General features: G+C 39.3%; 1 protein-coding gene across 1 annotated transcript in view; it reads left to right on the forward strand.

The window, feature by feature from the left end:
* Rab27b (RAB27B, member RAS oncogene family) overlaps positions 1-17,858 on the forward strand; it is a 57,772-nt gene extending 39,914 nt beyond the window's left edge. The window contains exons 2-6 of the mRNA XM_013018917.1: positions 4,261-4,432; positions 5,983-6,068; positions 11,201-11,304; positions 14,627-14,750; positions 16,279-17,858. Of these exons, the coding sequence (XP_012874371.1) occupies positions 4,280-4,432; positions 5,983-6,068; positions 11,201-11,304; positions 14,627-14,750; positions 16,279-16,468 (657 nt within the window). The 5' untranslated portion in view covers positions 4,261-4,279 and the 3' untranslated portion in view covers positions 16,469-17,858. The remainder of the gene's footprint in view (positions 1-4,260; positions 4,433-5,982; positions 6,069-11,200; positions 11,305-14,626; positions 14,751-16,278) is intronic.
* The last annotated feature ends 3,194 nt before the right edge of the window (positions 17,859-21,052 follow it).

The raw sequence follows: 21,052 nt of genomic DNA on the forward strand, positions 1-21,052 counted from the left end.
GCCGGGCGGCTTTGGCGGGATGGAGCCTCTCCGCTCCCGTGGAGAGTTAGGGATGGGGGTGGGATCCTCGTGGAGAATCCCGGCTGGTAGGTTTCTCTGTTCCTGGCGATCTGCTGTTCTGCGGACCGGTACCTGGTATCTGCAACCGGTACCTGGTATCTCGGTGCTCTTATTTTCAAAGCCAAGCTTAGAGCTCAGAAAATCACATAGTAATAAGATGGAGCTAAACCAATACCAAAACACTATACAAATTGTGTGTGTGTGTGTGTGTGTGTGAGAGAGAGAGAGAGAGAGAGACAGACAGACAGAGAGAGAGAGAGGTGCTGTTTTCAAAAGGAACTTAAAGGTACACCTTACTCTATCAAGTAGAAAATATTAAAGACACCAAATAAAGGTTTCCCACAGTATCAAGCTTTTTTTTTTAGTATCAAGCTTTATATTCATTTTGTATGACATTTATGTTAAGTGACACAGAGTAGCACATCCCAACATTTATAGAAAGAGGTAGTGTAGACCACAGTAAACCTGATCCACATTAGTCTGCATTGCTCATTCTGGATTAGATATTGGACTAAGAGGCAGCCCCAGTACTGCCCTAGGCAGACTTATTCACGAATACCAGAGGAGTAATTGGCTGCCAGACAGGAATACACGGTAGGTCATGTAATTGGCAAGTACTTAATAGTCTCATTCTGTGAGTAGGAAGTAATCTCCAGTGCGAGCCTCCTACATCTCTCCCTTCCTATCTGATTTCTCCCAGGGATACATATAAAATTACATACAGGTTGGTCTTCTTAGTCTTCTTTGACTACTTCAGTTCAGGAAAGCCACTTTAAATTTAAAGCACAGTAATGGTTTGACTCATTTATCAGTCATGTTCTGTCTTGCAAAATTATATTGCATTGTCTTGTGTCCATGATTAAATTTTAAGTATACTCGTGCTTGTCAGAAGCTTGATTCGCAATTACGTCTTTTCCATTTTCTTTCTTTATTTCAGTGGTGTTCAGGTTTGAATGCAAGGCCTTGCACTTGCGAGGCTGGTCCTCTACCACTGAGTCATTCCTCCTGCCCTGTTTTTTTCTGGTTATTTTTAAGATGTCGCCTCCCTTCCCGAGCTCAAGTACCTCTATACGCTGCAAGCACCCTGCATGAGGCTTGCATCATTACTGGATGCACACCTTCACATCCAGTTTCCCTCCCCTGAGATGGATTCTCATGGACTATTTGGCCCAGACTAACCCAAGTTTGCAGTTCTCCCAATTTCAACCTCTCCATAGTTTGGGATGCCAGACACCTGCCACTGTGCCTACCTATGATTTGAGCGGGGTTCTCACAAACTTTTCTGCTGCTGCTAGCCTTCAGCTATGGTCCTCTAGTTCTCAGTCTTTCAAGTAAGTAGGATGACAAGGAATGAGTCATTGGTGCCCCATCATATTTTCTATTTTCATCCTTGCATCTAACAGTAGGAACTAAAACTAGAAGCATTTTACTGAGCTGGCTCAAGAGGTGACCTTTCTCAATACTGTCATAAAAATATTCCTTAACAACAGTTACCTTTAAGCAAAACTTTAGGTATCGGATGCATCCTCTTACCTTTTTCTCCCTCAAGGAACCACATTATCCTCTAACTTTCTCTTCTCTTGAGAAGCAGGTGGCTTCCATTCACCTCCATCATGAAGCCTTGTGCCTAGGGAAGAATTTGACTTTTTACTCTCATTTGGGTTAGAATGAATGGAAGCTCTTCCTTTTTTCCCTCAGAGAATTAGCGATATGATTCAATTCTGCTAGTGAAATAATAGGTGTTTGTCATCCTAAGAACAATTTCACTTGAGCAAATTTGTTGGGGAAGAGGGAAGGCAGTGATAGCAATGACAGGCTCCCGTTGTAGGGGGACGTCATATGCTTTGGCAGTAACCTCTTCTGGCAACTCATTTGGCACAGGGACTGGGAAAAGAAACATCTTCAACTATCGAGTTTCTGTAAGATATTTAGAGCCAGCCAGACTTAGAACCAGATACCTCTAGGCAGCCACCAAATGTAGATATTTTCCAAGAATTCCACATCAGTCAGTAAGTATGCTTTCCTTAAGAATGTCTACTTAGCTGCTGCACATTGATTCCTGAGCAATGATCCTGCTTTTTTCTAGGTATTGCACAGGAAAAAGAGAACACTCACAGCCAGCAAAAACCCTCTCTGAAAGTTCTTCTTAGTGTAAAAGTGAATTCTTGGGGAGGTAAACTTAAGGGCATGAAGTAGATACTGGCAGTTCTCAGAACTGCCTACCTCAAAAAAACATTCATTAATGAAAGAAACATTTGTTCATAATCCTGCTAGGATTTAGCCGGAATGTGGTTCAAATCTAAGAATTTCTTTTCATGTGTTGCAAATCTCTCAATTAATCATTACAGAGCACTTGAAACATAACACAATCTCCTTTGTCCATCTCTTTTTACTCAAAGATATAAAACCTTTAAGCTTTGCCTCTTATTGTTGTATGGTGAGAAAACAGAGAAGCCACATTTTGAGATGTCAAATTGGGAGTCTTTCTTGGAAAGCTGGTGGATATAGGCAGACTCTGTCACAAAGACCAGCAGCCCTGCACATACACTTAATGCTGTCAGAAAACTGAGCCATGAGAGCCAAAGAGGAAAGAAACAGCAGAAAAACTACTAACAAACCAGACGACTGCTATGGAGGCTGAAGTGGGCTGCCATGGTGACAAAAGAAGAGCCAGGAGACAGGAGACAGGACACAAGGCCTGGCATCCCAGCACTGAGCTGGTCTGGGCTTAAATAGGGTCAGATCAAGGGGCAGGGTCACAGGGAGCATGGGAGTTCATGCCCCAGGACAGGCAGGTCCAATAATCTGTGGTTCAGCTCCCACCCCTTCCTCTAGGAATTTATGCATGCCCATCACATGGGAGATGGGAATTCCCTGTCTCCACCATGAAGGCAAGATGGCCCAGTTAACCCCAAGACTCTATCATCCTCCACGTGGACAAGATGGTGCTGGTTAGATTCAGCATCCCTCCTGCATTACCTAAAGTCACAAGGTCAAAATGTTTTGATTTGAATTTATGTTCATGTACATTATGTGTATCATTTTCTTACTAGTAGAACATTACCAGAAGTAGCCAATGTCCTGAAGTGAAGAATTCATGGAGAAGAAAACCTTTTCTGCATCTTCAAAAGTGTGAAAATATTCTTATTTTATCTAATGATGAGAATAAAGGTTCCTATCCTAGAAAAATCTTCAGAGGCCTTTCTCTGCATTGGATAAAACACATTCATTTCTGTAACCTATGAAACAAAAAGTTGTACCAAACAGAAAAATCATTTTCCTAAACTGAACAGTGGAAATGTCCCTTATAAAAGATATTGGTGTTTTCCAAATGCATGTCTTGGTATTCTTAAAAGTTTATGCGGCATGAGCTCTAAGCTTATTTTTACCTCTCATAGTCACTGGAAGCTCGCAGAGTAAATAAAGCTTCCTCAGCAGAGGTCAGTGCATTGGAAGAAAGGGCAAGATCTGTCTGTGCAGAAAGGAGCAGTATTAGCAGAAAGACTATAACCTACCTCACAATGGCTTTGCCTTTTTCTCAGTGCTTGGAAAATACACTACTATGCAGCCAAATTCAGGTCTGACTATAGACAACCGAGACTCTGGTGTTTCAAAGCTGATTTCTAAGCATTGTTTTTGAAATGATTTCAAATCCGTGTTGCTAATGGTTGTCATACGAGTTGTTAAAAAATTAAAACTCACAAAGGGAGTATTTTGTAGGACATGACAGAAACGCCTGCCACAGAATTAGATGCAAAATAGACCTTGAGTCTTGTCATTCCCACGATCCACATTATTTCAGTTTCTCCCTACTACCCTTGCTTCTCTTGTACTAGAATTTTTATTCATGTAACTCCCTCCTCTTCCCAGCGCCACCCTCCTGATCCCAATGAGCAAAACTAAGGGTAAAACAAAAGTCTATGACATTGTCATTTAAGTTTTACTATCGCTGGCTGTGGCAATAGATCTTTTGCATATTTTTGCATAGCAAGTAATGCGATGTCAAAAGATTTGCAGTGAGTAGAATGATAGATGTAACCACACCCCTGAAGCTGCTTTGATCAACTTAATTCAAAATTTGGCACAGCAGAGGCATTTGATTTTCTTTTTAAACTCTGCAATTTCAATAGATGGTGTACTGTAAGAGGCAAAGGAAATGAACCTTAATCCTACCCTGCTTGTTCTTTCTCTCCTACTTAGGCCCACCAAAACCACCACTATGACTGATGGAGACTATGATTATCTGATCAAACTCCTGGCTCTTGGAGATTCAGGGGTGGGAAAGACAACATTTCTTTATAGATACACGGATAATAAATTCAATCCCAAATTCATCACTACAGTAGGAATAGATTTCCGGGAAAAACGTGTGGTAAGTTTTGAGCCATACTTTTAATCTTGTTACTTATCCCTGTTATAAAATAAGAAAGGATTAAGAACTGTGTTTGTTATGCTGCAAAGTGCCTGTCATTTATCGTATAAAACTCCTAACCTAACTTTAGAATCTTATTTATTATTATTGACACTATAAATAACATTTTGATTAAAAAAATATTGAGTGACATGAAATCATGTCTTCAAAAGTATGCATGACAACTGAAATAAACGAGTTCAGGATTTATGTGACTTCTCCCGCCCCCTATGAATTCGTAGGGAATCTTTCAAAGTTTGAGTTTCTCAGAATCTAGAAACATTAACTCTTTGATTTGGGTTAAATTCCTCAAGAAGACCCAGTGTTCATTTCCTTCCTCTTGACAAAGGGGTTAAGAAAATATATGATTGGCAAATCGCTGGAACATGAGCTTTGTGAGTTCTTGCTGCCGTTTTATTTATGTGTAGCCTCAGCCATCAATCACCGGCTGATTATGAACAGAATGTGAGACTCACCCATGCTATTTTCCAAGATGAGGGAGTCTAAGTGAGAATCACAGCCACTGCCTTCTCCCATGCTAGACACTAATGACAGGAAGGAGGATATTATGACATGTGAGATGGATAACAGAGGCACAGAAGCTTGGCCAGATTTCATGCCACCAAGGTTTTCTTGACTGCCAAGATGGCTGTGGCTTCCAGTTGATGACATAAATCTACTCATTCTTTGACGATTTTGGAGAAAAAAGTTTTTTTTTTAACGAGATTGCCATTTCCTGGGAAACTATAGGTCTTATCTATACCATGTAAGACAACTTTCTTCTAACATCTCCCGGGTTGTCCTGACTTCTGTACTCTCCTATGTCCCCATGAATTTGAGTATAATTCATTGCAAAATGTCCCTTTAAAATATTTCCACTAAACCATTGAACTTATCTTTAAAACACAATGAAGAAATGGCTAGTCCAGGAAGTGTCACATGTCAGCTTACTTGGGTACATTTTATTCACTTGATTTTTTTATAATACACCCAGAATTATGTCTATTTTACAGCTAAGCCATTTTGAAAGTCCCTTTCATGGGAAAAGAAATGCATGCATCTGTAACACATATCTTTGTTTTAAAAACTTATTTCCCACCTGTTATCTCATTGAAGTTTTCAATACCTCTGAAAAGTAGGAAAGAATTATGAATCCCAACTTGCAGATAAGAAAATCAGACTCAAAGAGGTTAAATGAGGAGTTGGTGTTTGAACCTAGAACTTGCATCGTAAATCGGATGTTTGCTATCACCGTGAGGAAATGACAGAAGGTGTCTAATTTAAGTTTGCAGTATGCCTAACTTGTGTTGAAAACCATACTTGTACTTGACATTTAAAAGTGAGAGATGTGTGATGCTTGTGGGAAAAAATAGAGCAAATATTTATTCTGCACTATGAACTTTGATTATAGTAATCAAGAAAAAAAACTTGCTGAGTGAGCCCAGGGAATTAAAATGTGACAAAATCCAGAGCAATATTAACTGAAGAGAATCATGCTTTTTTTTTTTCAGGTTTACAATACGCAAGGACCAAATGGATCTTCAGGGAAAGCATTTAAAGTACATCTTCAGCTTTGGGACACAGCAGGACAAGAGCGGTAATTAGACTTTATTTTGTTACCAGCTACAAATTGCTTAGAAAAACTTATTGTAAATGAGTGTTAACATATGAGCTTCAAAAAGATGCTATGCAACTCTACGCCTGATTTTGAAATCGACACTTGTATCAAGAATTAAAAGTAAAGTGGGCGCTGGTGACTCATGCCTGTAAGCCTCACCCTTCAGAAGGCTGAGATCTGAGGGTCTTGATTCAAAACACAGCCCAGGCAGACAAATCTGAGACAAATCTTATCTCCAATTAAGCTTCAAAAAGGCAGGAAGTGGAGATGTGGACCAAGAGGTAGAGTGTTAGCTGTGAGAAAAAAAATGTAGAGCGAGAGTGTGAGGCACTGAATTCAAACCCCACCAGCACTGACAAAAAGAGAAGTATTAAAAGTAATGCCAAGTGCTAAGGGCTCTCAGATATACTCCTAGCTACTCAAGAAGCTGAGATCTGAGGATCAAGATTTGAAGCCAGCCAGAGTAGACAAATCTGAGAGCCTCTTATTTCCCATTAACCAGCAAAATGCCAGAACTTGAGTGGTAGAGCACCAACGAACCGCAAAAGCAGAGCAAGAAGGGTAAGGCATCAAATTCAAGCCCCAGGACCAGCATATAAAATATATATACATGATGTATTAATTAACTGTAACTAGCATTGTGCAGTTGGGGCAGATAACTGAAGTCAGATTCAAGCAAATCTGCCTTTGAATACCCTAGATCTAGTAACTAGAAATACCTTCAGATTTACTTGATTGAAGATGAGAAATTAACCACTATGAGTGGCATTCAAAGAGGAAGTTGAAGAATTGGGTGCTAAAACCTTCTTGTCTTTTCTTTGCTGCTGGGTGATTGGCTTTGTTCACCCCCCACCCCACCCCAACCGGCCCCAATGCCATAATTTTCCATCTTGAATCCTCAACACCCTTTTTTTTTTTAACCTTCAGAAGGCTGGGCTCCACTTTTACTTCCTGAACATCCCTGTCTGAACATCCTCATTGAAACAAATTATTTCTGGATACTTGTGACCCTCTATTCTACTAGCCTAAAGTCACTCAATCATTTATATATTACTTGCAATAATTTACATCTGTTTTTATCTCAATGCTCTGCATTAATTCACTTGGAATCTTCTCCTAACAAAATTGTGAGCTGGATTTAGGCAGAGCCCTTGGCTGGCTGGTTTGACAACATCATCTCTGCTGCCTTGTCTGAAATAACAGATACTTAGTATGCACTAGTATGGGCTGCTTGAAGCCAGGGGTTTTTATTCCATTATGTTCTAAAGATATATGTCATGAGGATCTACAGTTTTTTACTTGCTAAAGAAAGACCCAAAGCTAATAAAGCTTTTTCATATGAAACTAAATCTAAAAAAACAACAACCCAGCAATAGATTGGCAGCAGTGTTCTTTAGTAGGCACACACCTCCAAATTCTACATCATATGTCAGGAAATGCTTATGCTTGTAAACACTTCTGATTTTGAAATGCATCCAAAATGTTCTCACTGTCAGTGAGTGTAAATGCCAGGAGAGGCGCGGGGCCCTCTCTGTGAGCTCTTTTGACTGTGAATTCCATTTGCACACACCCTTCAACACTGCTGGGTCTTCTAAGTCTTTCCTCACAAGAGTCTCTGTTCATGTGTCAGTTTTGTTGTCACAAAGACGTGTGTTTTAGAGACCAATTTAATACATTTTTGAAGAAGTAATAGGAGAAAATGTGGTTCCCATATGTCCTCACACATGCTATGTCAGCCTAGCATGATGGCAGACTTCTCTCATCTGTCCCCTTAAGACAGCTGTGATATTGGGGGGGAGGGAGATGGAGAGGACTGGGGAGGCTTGAATAACATAACATGTGGGTTATTCATCCCTGAATATATATGTATATATATTTATATATATATATATGTAATTCTTCATTTATATCTATATCTATGTATATATGGTATATTGATATCTATATTCATTTATATCTATATCCATATATCTATCCCTCTCTCTATATCTATATCTATATATCTATGGTGTAGCTAAGCAACAAGATGAACAGTGGTTTGCACCTCAGCCCTAGGCCTCAAAACGTCTGGTCGTGGAGCTCATGTTAGGTGAAGTGACTCTTGGATAGCACTGACGTCATAGGCAAGAGGTGAAACACATAATCCTTAAGTAAACCTAAAGATACAGGGCAGGCCTTGGTGTCCAGTGGGGGAGAAAGAGCAACAAGGTGACTGCTTTCTTCATGTGCTCCCAGCTTTTCCTCCCCTTTGCTTGTTCAGTGGACAGAATGTGACGGGGAGGGGTGGGAGAGGAACTGGGCATCAATCCCTCTTCCCCTTGAGAGGAAGGGGGGGGTGGAAACAAGGATACTGGGCAGATGAAGCCTACTACACATATGAATGTCCTATCCATGTTGCCATGAAGGAAAGAAAATGTGTTTGTCCCCAACAGATAACCTTAACAGCGTATTTTGGAGTGATTTTGTGATGTGTTGTAGGAAATGAGAAGGAAATAATATGCTATTGTTCTCAAATCAGAAAAAAAGAGGAGGGGCAGGAGCAAAGGAAAAGGAGAGAAAGAGAAAGAAAAGAGAGGAGAGAAAGAAAACAAAGAACAATTCTTAGCCACATCACTATTATAGTTGAGAAGGAGACAGTTTTGTGGGTACAGCTAGTCTCTGAAGAGAGAACTATTTCTGTAAAATCACTGCAATTTCTGTGCCCCCTACCCCGGCAATGGCAGAAACCAATCCAGAAGAAAAAACGTGAAGACATTTCTTGGTCTTTATTACTTAGATCATAGTCAATGCCCTATAAAAGAAATCCTACATTGGGAATAAGTTAAATTATCTCTTTTTCACTGTTTTTTTTGGTATCCAGACTATAATTAATTATCCCTTGGAGTAATTTAAATCTTTAATATTTTAAAAAATATTTACCAGTCACTACCTCTTACTGTCTTTCATTTCAAGAAATATTCTGTAAGTGCATCACATGTCCTGGGCTATGAAAATATAACGCATAGCAAATTCAGAACATAACACTTTTCCACTTGGAGGCTAGGATAGACACTGAACAAATAATCAACTGCAGCGCAGCCTTAGCGCATTATGAACAGGGGAACAAAAGACAGGAAGTGAGCCCATAAGGAGGAGGCCTGGGGGGGCGTGAACTTCCTCCGCTGTGACTCTGTTTACATTGAGGCACAGAAGTGTATGGGCGAATGATGTAAAACTAGAGGAGAAATTGGAGGAAGAGGACTCATCAATATGAAGATGGCCACAGAAATACCTGCACATGAGAGGGACACCTGGGGTAGGACAGTGAACTTTCCAAGAACTAAGAGAAGTTCAGCATGCCTGTGGCCAACCAGAAGATGCTGTTGAATAGACAAGACAATCAAGGATCAGTTCCCTCAGAGTCTGGACTGCTTCATAAGAAATGTAAGAGCCCTGCGAATACTTAGAATGTGAGTAGTGTTGATAGAATCAACAGGAAGAAAGGGTGAGGCTGACAAAATTGGACTTAGGAAGGAAGCCCAGTAAGAAAGCTATTGGGAGTTACCTAAGTGGGAGATAATGGGTCTGCAACTAGCATAGTAACAGGGTAGATGGACAGAAATGAGTCAAGAAGTGTGGGTTGATGGTACACAGCAGGTAAAAGGAGAGGAGATCTGATTGGAGGAGGACGAGGGAGGGAGAGGAGGAAGAGGGAGAGGAGGAAGAGGGGCCACTTTGTATTTGGATGTATGACTTTGAGGGTTTCTGAGTTTCTTCCAGGTAATTAGGCAAGTAATTAAGCACACTGGTGCAGAACACAACACATCAAAAGATAAAGGTCTAGATCTACAAATCTGGGGCTACCCAACATGTATCCTATCATTGAGCAAATGAAGTTATGTAATGAGTCACATAGAGGTCATGAATAGAACCTTGAGAAAGCCAACAGGAAGAGCTACAAAATAGACGGAGTCCAAAAATTAGGAGGACATTCAGGATAGGAAATATACTGTTCTATCTCAAATCTACGTGCCTTCGTGAAAACCCAGTCAATTGCAAAGCCTTCTGTGCCACTGGCCCCTGAGTACATACAGCCCACTGTTAATGTTCAAGGGGATCTCAGCACTTCGTCAGCTTCCCTTGAGATGCAGGGAGGGGAAGCGGGGAGATGTCCAGGAGAGAACACGTTCATATTGCAGACGAAATATCACATTCTTCACCACCCTCCCACAAGCAGGTATATTCTCACTTTTTCCCCACAATCACCAAGCCATCTTTGGTCCTAATCTTCTTCCAAACACTTACACATCACCATGTTCCTGCAGGCCAGCCTGCAGCTCAATTTTATCCGAAAAGAATATCTTGAAAAGAATTTGCTCACCAACGTCTTTCTCTCCAACAGAATCCCAAGATGTGGTTTTCCTCCTGCAATCACAAACATTCATCTTCAGGCTACCTCGAGCCAAGTTTTCTTCTGGGTACAGACAAGAAACACTGAAAAGTAGAAGTTAAAATCTCTACTCTAAAATGGTGTTTTTCTTGTTTCGTGTGTATATGTTTGTTGTTCTGGGGCTTGAACTCAGGGTCTGGGTGCTGTCCCTGAGCTTTTTTGCTCAAGGTTAATGCTCTACCACTGGATTCCCAGCTCTACTTCAGCTTTTGTGGTAGTTAAGTGGAGATAAAGAGTCTCAAGGACTTTCTTGCCTGGGCTGGCTTCGAACCATGATCCTCAGATCTCAGCCTCCTGTGTAGCTAGGATTACAGGCGTGAGCCATGGGCACCCGGCCCTCAAATGGCTTCTGTTTACATTGTGGACCACAGGATGTTTGTGAATCAAACAGACAAAGAAGCTCCTATGGACTGTGTAAGGAATTGTGTGATCAGGTGCTACCAACTCTGTACAGTGAGTGTGTCAATGCTATGGATCAGGAGGTGGTGTTAAAAAAAAAAACACAAAACAACTCTTTGACCAAATCGGTTGTCTGATCAGTTGCCTTCCCTCTCACTGCCCTGTCTGTGGGATGATGGTCAACCACGGATACCTTGTACCTGCAGATGGCATTGTTTGTATAGTGAGCCTATGCGTGTGCACTGACTCTCAGCACGACCCTCCCTCTGTGCTTCGTTGGCAGGTTCCGGAGCCTCACCACCGCATTCTTCAGAGATGCCATGGGCTTCTTATTAATGTTTGACCTCACCAATCAACAGAGCTTCTTAAATGTCAGAAACTGGATGAGTAAGTGGGCTGAGTAACGTGTATCGGCCGCCTAGGCATCAAGCGGCCCTTTGGCGTGTTTGCCTTGTGAGAGGTAGCCGGATAGGGCACCTCTATGAATTCTGGGAGAGAAAGAGCCTGCTGTCTCTTATGTGAATCTCAGAGTGGTGGCCGTTGTATGGCCTATGGCAGCTTGGAATTCATTCTTCCTCCTCTGGCACTCTTCTTTAGAAGGAGGCTATGTCCCTTCCTTAGCAACTGTAGTTAGGGTCTTCATTACTGTTATGAAAAGCCACTGAATCTACTTGTCCAATATGTCTTAGAGGACTTCCTACGGGTAAATGAGCATTAATGTCAAATGTGGATAGGGCCCAGAGAAAGTCAGCAGTGTTTTTATGAGAGGGGATGCTGATATCCAAGATGTGCTTGATTATGAGGGCAGATGGGTTCACTAGACCAGAGAGCCCACCCGGCAGCACAGCCACAAGATGAGGTGGCACAGTGAACTGACCCAGTCAGTTCACATAGGACTTTACTTCGATCACAAATGATTTAAACATGAAGATATCTTGAATGGAAAGATATTCAGCCTCCATGGCTACTTACATAGAGCACAGCATCTCAGTGTCACCTAATCAATTATTGCAGGAAAATGGATAGGTTTCAAAACAGGAGAATTTTGTTTTTGTCAGTCATGGGGCTTGAACTCTGGGCCTGGGTGCTATCCCTGAGCCCTTCAGTTCAAGGCTAATGCTCTACCACTTGTGTCACAGTGCTACTTATGGTTTTCTGGTGGTTAATTGGAGATAAGAGTCTCGTGGACGTTCCTACCTGGGCTGGTTTTGAATCTCAATCCTCAGATCTCAGAGCCTGAGTAGCTGGGATTATAGGTGTGAGCAACTGGTGCCCAGCTAAAGACAACCTTTTTTAAATTGCTGTAGCATTCAAAGGAATATTTCATTCACACTTCGTTATTAATAAGATGTTTGATCCCAGTGGAATGAACAATAACAGCAAAGATCAATTGCCTCATGGGGCAGGTGCTATTTTTGTCATTCCCAGATTGGTTAGGTCTATCTGTGGCCAGTGTAATTTATTTTTATATTTTTACTTGAGTAGTTGTACAAAGGAGTAAAAAAAATCTTTTAAAAAGCTGGATCATCTTATACCCTATGCTTAGAGTTCATCTTTGACTTCCCACTGAATCTGGAATAAAATCCAGGGTCCTAAGCCTTGAACCACTTCTTGGGCCACTTGATAACTTGGTTACTTCTCTCTTTACTTCTTTTATGCTGAGACTGGAGCTTGAACTCAGAGCCTGGGAGTCCTACTTAGCTTTTCATTCCAGGCTAGTGCTATCCCACTTGAGCCACAGCTCTGCTTCTGGCTTTTTGCTGGTTAATTGGAGATTAGAGTCTCATGGACTTTTCTTCCCTGGCTGGCTTTAAACCAGGATCCTCAGATCTCATTCTCCTAAGTAACTAGGATTACAGCTGTGAGCCACCTGCACCCAGCCTTTTCTATTTGCTTTTACTATATTTACTCTGATTTCATCTCACTGGCCACCAGCTGACCATACTCCCAAGGGACAGACACCACCCCTGCCTTAGGGTCTTTGCACTATTTATTGCCTCTGTCTTCATTTCTCTTTTGCCATGTTCAAGCGGGTGCTAGTGCTTTACTTCCCACACTTTTGTCAAAAGCATACTTATCCCTTGAGACAGGCTTTTCTGACCCATCTAGCAGAGCATCTCTTATCACTCTGAGGGCTTGCCTCAACACGTTTTATAGTTCACATGGTCCTGCCACACCTTGTCTGTGCAGTACATGCTTTTGAGTTAAATTGGGTATTGGACTCTTTCTACCACCAGAAAACAGGCTCTATGAAAGTGAAGATTTTTCTCTATTTTGTTCCACATATTATTTTGGATCTTGATGAATACTTGCTACTGAGTGGATATTCAAAGCACATATATGCAAAAATAATCACATATAATATATAAACTCATTGTGTACAATATGAGTTCAATAATGCAGTGACAACCAATGGGGAAAGTATTAACCAAGTTTGTCTTTCTTACATACTTCTCCAAATAAGTGTTTATCATAGAATCGACCTTTATTTCCTTTTAATATTGTATGCCCTTCCCTAAATTCGGGGGAAAGTATTAGCTTCTGAGGAGACAGGGAAGTGATAAGATTAGGAAGTTCTTTCAGAGAATGGTTTGTTTATTTTTTTCAAGGCACATGTGACTCCCCTGTGTTGATTTCTCCAGAAAGATATTGTTGGAATTTAAGGCAATTAATAACTAAGTTTAATAACACTTGAATTTTCTAACCCTAAAATCATTGATGTGTCAGGGTTAGTCTTTGTATTCTTCATCTAATGTTGACAAGGTTTGCACAGTATGCCTGAAGGTAGACATTAAAGTAGCCTCGGAACTTTAAAAACACAGGTTATTGGGTCCTATTTTCCTTTCTTTCTTTCCCCTTTCTCTTCCTGTTTCTTTCTTCCTTCTTCTATTCTCACTTCTTCCACCTTCCCTCCCTCTCTATCCCTCTTCCCTTCCTTCTTCCCTCCTTTCCTTCCTCCCATCCTTCTTTCCTTTCTCCCTAACTTCCTTTCCTCTGTTTCTGACTCTTCCTTTCCTGTTTCTGATTGTCTTTTACTTTCTGTCTCTGTATCTTTCTCCCTTGTCTCTTTCACACACACACACACACACACACACACAGAGTATTTCTTATATAAGCAAAATATCTACCTTAAAATTGTTTCTACACAAAACAGTTGTTCAAAAATGTTCCTTTCCATAGACCATCACTCTTGATATCAGAAGAGAGAAATCTAGGTTCCCAGTGTTTCTACATAAGCCTAAAATTTCAAAACTTAGGAGGAGCCAGTTTGAGGCCAGCCTAGATTACAGAGTGAGACTTATCCCAAGTAATTAACTGATTAATTAATTAAGAGAGCTAGCAGCCTCTTAATGGAACAAGCAAAGTGTACGTGCTTTACAATGATGCCTGTTATCTCTGCTTCATTCTGAGGAACAGCCAGTATGATACAGTTGGTGGGGCTAAGAGAGGGTTTCCTGCTGTAGGTGAACACGGATAGGTGTTGATTTGGGTCTCTCATATATCTTCGCATTCCATCACTCATCATGCATCATCTTCATTTAATAAATGAAGAAGCTGTGACTGCAGAGAGTAAGCAAACTGGCCAGTCGTTACTAGCAAGCAACTAGACTGCTGACGAACAATTCATTTAGGAATCTGGAGTATGAGCAGTCACTTACCATCCCTTGTTTGTCACTGGCTTGCTGATTCCATCTGTTTTCTTTCCAAGGCCAACTGCAAGCAAATGCTTACTGTGAAAATCCAGATATAGTATTAATTGGCAACAAGGCAGACCTGCCAGACCAGAGGGAAGTCAATGAGCGGCAAGCACGGGAACTGGCTGAGAAGTACGGGTAAGTGGGTCCCACTGAGAACTCTGACCTTGTGGACTGCTGTCTCATGGCTGAAGCAAGGGGTATGAGAGGGAGAGTGGAGGAAACCCCCTCAGAGGAAGAACAGGCAGCAACTTAAAGCCATCTTCCAGAGAAATATGTAGTATGCCAATAAATTACTTCATACTGGCACCTGACATTGACTGTATCCTTATCATGTGCTAGCAGTTACAAATTGCCCTTAGACTTTTATTCACCTCACTTTGCATAGCTTTGTGTTAAACACTAGATACCCAATTTTCTGTACGAAGCCTCATTCACACAGATATTAAATACCTGATAGAAGGCCATATTTAAGTAGAGATTAAATTCAACTCTGGGAGTCTAAGACCATAGTTCATGTTCTTAAACTCTATAGGCTTCTGCCTTTCAATAATCTCTATAAGGGAGTCTCATCTTGTATATGTCTGAGTCAAGCAGAAAAGGTCAGATAAGGTGATGTTAGGGAAATGAACCCTAAGATATGTATTCAAATGTTTTTTTTCTTTCATACAATTGTTTCTAACGCATTGATAAGATTATTTCTTTGTTGCTTTGTATGTCCCTCCCCCACAGTATAACTCCTGCTTTTACTGTAAAAAAAAAAAAAAAGAATAAAACTGTGTGCCTGGATAATGTAACCCCTCAGTGTAGCTGGACTGTTATGAGTTAACCAAGATACAATTTGTCTTTATCATTTAAATTTTTAAGTTTATATCTGCCAATTTTTTTAAGATTTCTCATTCAGAGAAATTTATGTCTTCTTGGAATTTTAAATTCCAAATACATATGGACTATATTTATATCAATATTCTCTTTGGTGTATATCTAGGTTCTAAATCATGTTTCTGAATTGCTTATTAGAAAGAAATAAAAATTATCAATGGTATATGAATCATTGGTGAGATTTTTTTCCCTCCTGTTATTTTATATTTTTTCTTTTCAATAAGGTTCAAATGTAGGCTTCAACTTCCTGTTTCCTGTAGTGCTCTCCTTGCCATAAAAGAGTCACCCACACATTTTTTTTTACTCATTGAGAAAAATAATAAGATTGTTTTCAACTTATCCAGCAAAAAAACAAAACAACAACAGCAAAAGATGACTTCACCATCTTGCCACCAGCTGTGTGCTTTTCATGTCATTCATTTTTACATCTTGTTTATCTTTGTCTGATTTCTTCCTGTTATATCTGTCTGTAAAATTTCTATGTAATAACTCTTAGCATCCACTTTCAGCATTTGTCAAGAACACAATAAATTCAAGCAATCTGTGTACAGCACAATAATGGTGCGTAGAGATGATGAGCTGTAATTCTTGAAAAAACTCAAAAGAAGTAGATATTCACAAAAATGATAACCTTATGATGTAATGTGTTTGTTAAGTAGCTAGATATATCCATTCCATTATGCATGTGCATCTCCAAATAGGATAGCTGATACATGTGTTTAATTTTATTTGTCAAGTTCAAATTTTGAGAATATGGTTTTTCTTTAAATCTTTTCTATGCTAGAATACCATATTTTGAAACAAGTGCAGCAACTGGACAGAACGTGGAGAAGTCAGTGGAAACTCTTCTGGACTTAATAATGAAGCGAATGGAGCAGTGTGTGGAGAAGACACAAGTCCCAGATGCTGTCAATGGTGGAAATTCTGGAAAGCTGGATGGAGAAAAGACAGTGGAGAGGAAATGTGCCTGCTAGAGTACTTAGGGACTTACAACCAAGAACCCTTCCCAGATATTACTGCCCCAAACAATGACACCCAAGAAATCGTTATTGAGTAGACCATGCATAAGGGTATGTCTTTCTCTTTCCTGCCAGACCATTTGTTTTAAGAAACCAGAAGAGTCAAACAAATTGATCAACTCTTCTGGATCCCTTCCAAACAAAAATCAAAGGTTTCTCCAGGTGATGCTCTTTTTTTTTAAGGTAAAGAATCTGAGTTTATATGAAAGCATACCAGAAGAAATATCAGTGAGTTTATATGGGTCACCATGAGGAGAACACAATTTTTAAAAAATTGGACTTACACAGAGTATGAATCATTGGGGGAAATGTTAGCTAAAAATGGATACACAATGAAGAATTCCACGTAATTCATTAAGAATAACATTATTGTGCCCATGCAACAAACTGCAGTGGAATGATTAAGTTACTGATAAGGTTATAAGTGGGTGAATGTCAGACTTCTAAGATGCAGGAGATTGTGTAATGATGCCATTTTTTATTTTTAATAAATGGCACAGCGGTAGGAACAGGACTGTGAATAGCAAAGTACAAGAATAATGGCCCAGAAGTAAAATAAAATATGGGAACATGGCATTTGGATAGTTTACAGATATCTGCAAGAGTTACTTGGCCAAATTCAACTCCAGCCAATTAAAAGCTGACATTAACATTTGGAGTTAAGAGAATTTCCATTATTAAGAGGTTTCCATTTTAAACAAAATTTGGGAATTGATTTGGGAGGCATTCAGATTCACATTTTGTTTTTCCTTAGCAAATGTTTATTAATAGTCACAAAGAAAAATAAGCCATCACTTTAAAAGATAACCAAGAAAACTTATAGAACCTTAAATTTTTTAAGGTTAAACTTCCTGGTGACATGAAACAAAAAAAGTTACTGGTAGTTATGGGTTTTCTTTTATTTTACAAAAGCACTAGAATGTCTATATTTGTCCCAGCTCATACCCAATTCAAAATGCAGGTGTATCACTTTGCAAAACCAACAACTTCAGAATAATGATAAATGAATTTTGTGGTCACTGTGACTCTTAATGTCATTAAAATGGGCAATACCTCATTCTCTATTACAAGATATTTTTATTTTGTCAAAGGGAAATACCTTTAGTTGAGCTATATTTGAGGGCTGGGTAGAGATAGAGCTTTATTTTTTCTCACCAAAACTGGTCATCAGTTTATTTTTTTCATATAAAGCTGCCTTCATTTTTCTTTCTAAAAATTATCATAAAAGCATCTTCATTGGTCTATTGTTATCACTGTGACAACTGCCATTTCATTAATGTTTTTAATCTCATTTTCTGAAACACATAAGCCATTCATCTCTAAATGCCATTTTATTTTATTTTTTCCAGTCCTGGGGCTTGAATTCTGGGTTTAGGCACTGTCCTTGAGCTCCATTTTCCTCAAGGCTAGTGCTCTACTAATTGAGCCAGAGTGCCACTTCCAGCCTTTTCTGTGATTAATTGGAGGTAAGAGTCTCATGGACTTTCCTACCCATGATCCTCAGATCTCAGCCTCCTGAGTAGCCCAGCTCAAAATACCATTTTAAAATACCCATCCACTTTATCAATAACAATGGCAATGTACCTCAGGTTTTCTCTTTTGATGGCAAACATATCATTTTGACATAATTACTCCTCTTTCTATAAAATTTTAAATTATATCATTTTTCCATACGTAGTGTATATCTATCTATCTATCTATCATCTATCTATCTTTAATTACAACACTGGAAACTCTATAATCCCAGTGCCCTCTTCCCCTACCAACCTCCATCTGGTATTGAATCAGTTTCAGAAAAACACCAATCCAAGGGGAATACTGTTTATAACATTCTTGGGGTAGGCTAGACCCAGAAATATGCCAGGAATGAAAACATTTGGAAGCTGTTTCTGGGATTGGCCCCCAGTGTATTTCTCAGTAAACTGCTCAGCCCCTCCAATTTCTATAGCACCAACCATGCCAGCTTCCTAGATTGATCACAGTTGGGTAATCTCTCCAATAGTGTTTTTTTTTGTCAAATACTTTTCACAATTTTAATATTTGTGCCACAAAAATAGAAAACTATTGGATAATATTTAAGGTGTTCCTACTGGAAAGAGAGTGAGTAAAAACATTGTCACTGTTACTGTGGCAAAATTTGATGATCATTTTTTAAATCAATTTCTTTGGATCCAAATTATGATGTCTCCTGTCTGTCCATAGTAGGGAATGATTAGCCTTCATTAAATGTTAAAGATAATTGTTTGGATATGTTTTTCAGTTTCTGTTCATTTTTCCAGTGATGAGATTGATTTACTCATAACAAGATACTGTCATTGCCAATTATCTAGTGAGTAATTTTCAGGATCTATTTTGAGATCATTATTTGATAGTTGTAGCACATAGTAAAAGTTGATGACACTCACAATTATAGAACTCTGCCTGTAAGAATAACAGTTACTAGAATCTGAAGAGAAATGGAATTTATAACTGACAAAAAGATTAAAATATTATTCTATTTGTAAATAAATACTTGATCTAAAAATGTTTTGACTGTACAATTTGGCACCTGATCTCCTATTCTCTGTAATCATGGTTAAAAAAAATCCCATCTCCAATTCTTTTAGGATTTGTAGCTTGGCATAATTCACTTTACAATTCCAAACTGACTTGGTGCTGTGAGCATACAGACCGTGTCTAAGACCGACCATGCCTTTCTTTCCACCACAGCATGGATTTTTAGCCAGGATGTGTCCTGTGGCTGATGATGTCCCAAATCCATTAATATTTAAAAGAAATATTTAAATTGTTCATGAAACTCTTTTCTGATACAGAATTCATTCCTATAGTGTTTACACAGACTTGACGTTTACAGCATGGTCACACACGGGCCTCACACAGGTCTGTGACCAAATTTGTCTCTAGCCACAAAGCTCATTTCTTCCTATCTTGCATTTAGGATGGTCTTGTACAGACACCATCACAGCAAATCATTTTCTGATATCATCAGCAAAGGATGTAAAAACTTGATTGGGATTTGGAGATTTTCCTGACTTCTCACAGTACAGACCTGACTTCATTGTCATTAGACGTAACAAGGCTGAATGGAAGAAAAGAATGGGCTTTTGAAAAACAGTTTTATTTTTTGGTTTTATTATTTTTTTAAAAAAAAACCAAACCCAGGGCTTCATACATATTAGGCAAGCATTCTACGACCAAGTCACATTCCTAGCCCCTGAAAAATATTTTCAAAAATAGCCAAGGCAAATGTGTGAAAAATATTTTCAAAAATAGCCAAGGCAAATGTGTCTGGGTCCGATGATGGCCACAAGTCAGGAATCACAGAGAAAATTCCAGATGCTGGGATTTGAATTTGTGAGTCTCTAGATAAGATTTTAAAACCTGTATAAGTTACCACTCTAGCCAATTTGTCAGCATTTTAAAATATTAGTTATCAGGCTGCAAAACAACCAAAAAATATTCAAAGCTAGCATTTTCTAAAATAAGAATTTTACCTGCTCTTTTTTTTTTACCAGATGGGTCATTCCATATAGTTGTATCAGTGTAATGGTTCTACTATAATTTTTTCCCCAACCTGAATAGAAAAGGATGAACTATGTAAGCTTAAACCAACTCACTCTTTCTCCCTATATAAGAAAGACAAGCTTGACCAGAAAGCAGGGCATAACTACATTAAAAGATAATAACGGTCACAATACAAAATTGTTTAAGCTGTAAATTGAATCTTCTGGAAGTCAACAAAGTTGCTGATGTCTCTGTATCATCCCATCAGTGGAGAGGGAAGCAGATTCGTGCACTGAATGCTGTGCGTCACTAGAGAGAGAACATCACTCAGAAGCTTGTACTCAATAAATAAAGTCATTCACTGTTCTGCAAATCTACTAGCTTAAAAAGGGATCTCTGGGGCTGGGAAGGTGGCTCAGTGGTAGAGCGCCTGCCTTGCATGCATGAGGCCCTGGTTTCGATTCCTCAGCGCCACATAAGCAAAAAGAAAAAAGCCAGAAGTGGCGCTGTGTCTCAAGTGGTAGAGCACTAGCCTTGAGCTGAAGAGCTGAGGGACAGCGCCCAGGCCCAGAGTTCAGGCCCCATGACCGGACCCCCAAAAAAACAAACAAACAAAAAAACAAAAAACAAACAAAAAGCGTATCTATATGATTTCCTCCTGTACGTCTCCAAAAAATCTTGAGCAAAACTTCTCATCCATTGAGTTTCAGAGTTACATTTTAAAACTCAAACTACAAAGAACTAATATTCCAAGTCTGTAGTTTGCTTAAGTACATGTAATAACTCTCTGAAAAGATCTGTGAGCTGGTGTTAGCCAAAGTGAGAGTTTATCCTTCAGTTTATACTGGCAAGTTTTACATTGTAAAGAAGCCTAGTGTGTTTGCATATTATGGGGAAAATTTTTTATCATTTTTAAAGATGCCAATATATATGCATATATATATACAAAGATTGTCTAAGAATTCACCATGAGCTATATTTTTTCCTTGATCTTTAATCAAGGTGAAATCAGATTATTTCTGGAGAAGAGTGTTA

Source organism: Dipodomys ordii, unplaced genomic scaffold (assembly GCF_000151885.1).
Source record: "Dipodomys ordii isolate 6190 unplaced genomic scaffold, Dord_2.0 Scaffold43, whole genome shotgun sequence".
In the NCBI taxonomy this organism is placed as follows: Eukaryota; Metazoa; Chordata; class Mammalia; order Rodentia; family Heteromyidae; genus Dipodomys; species Dipodomys ordii.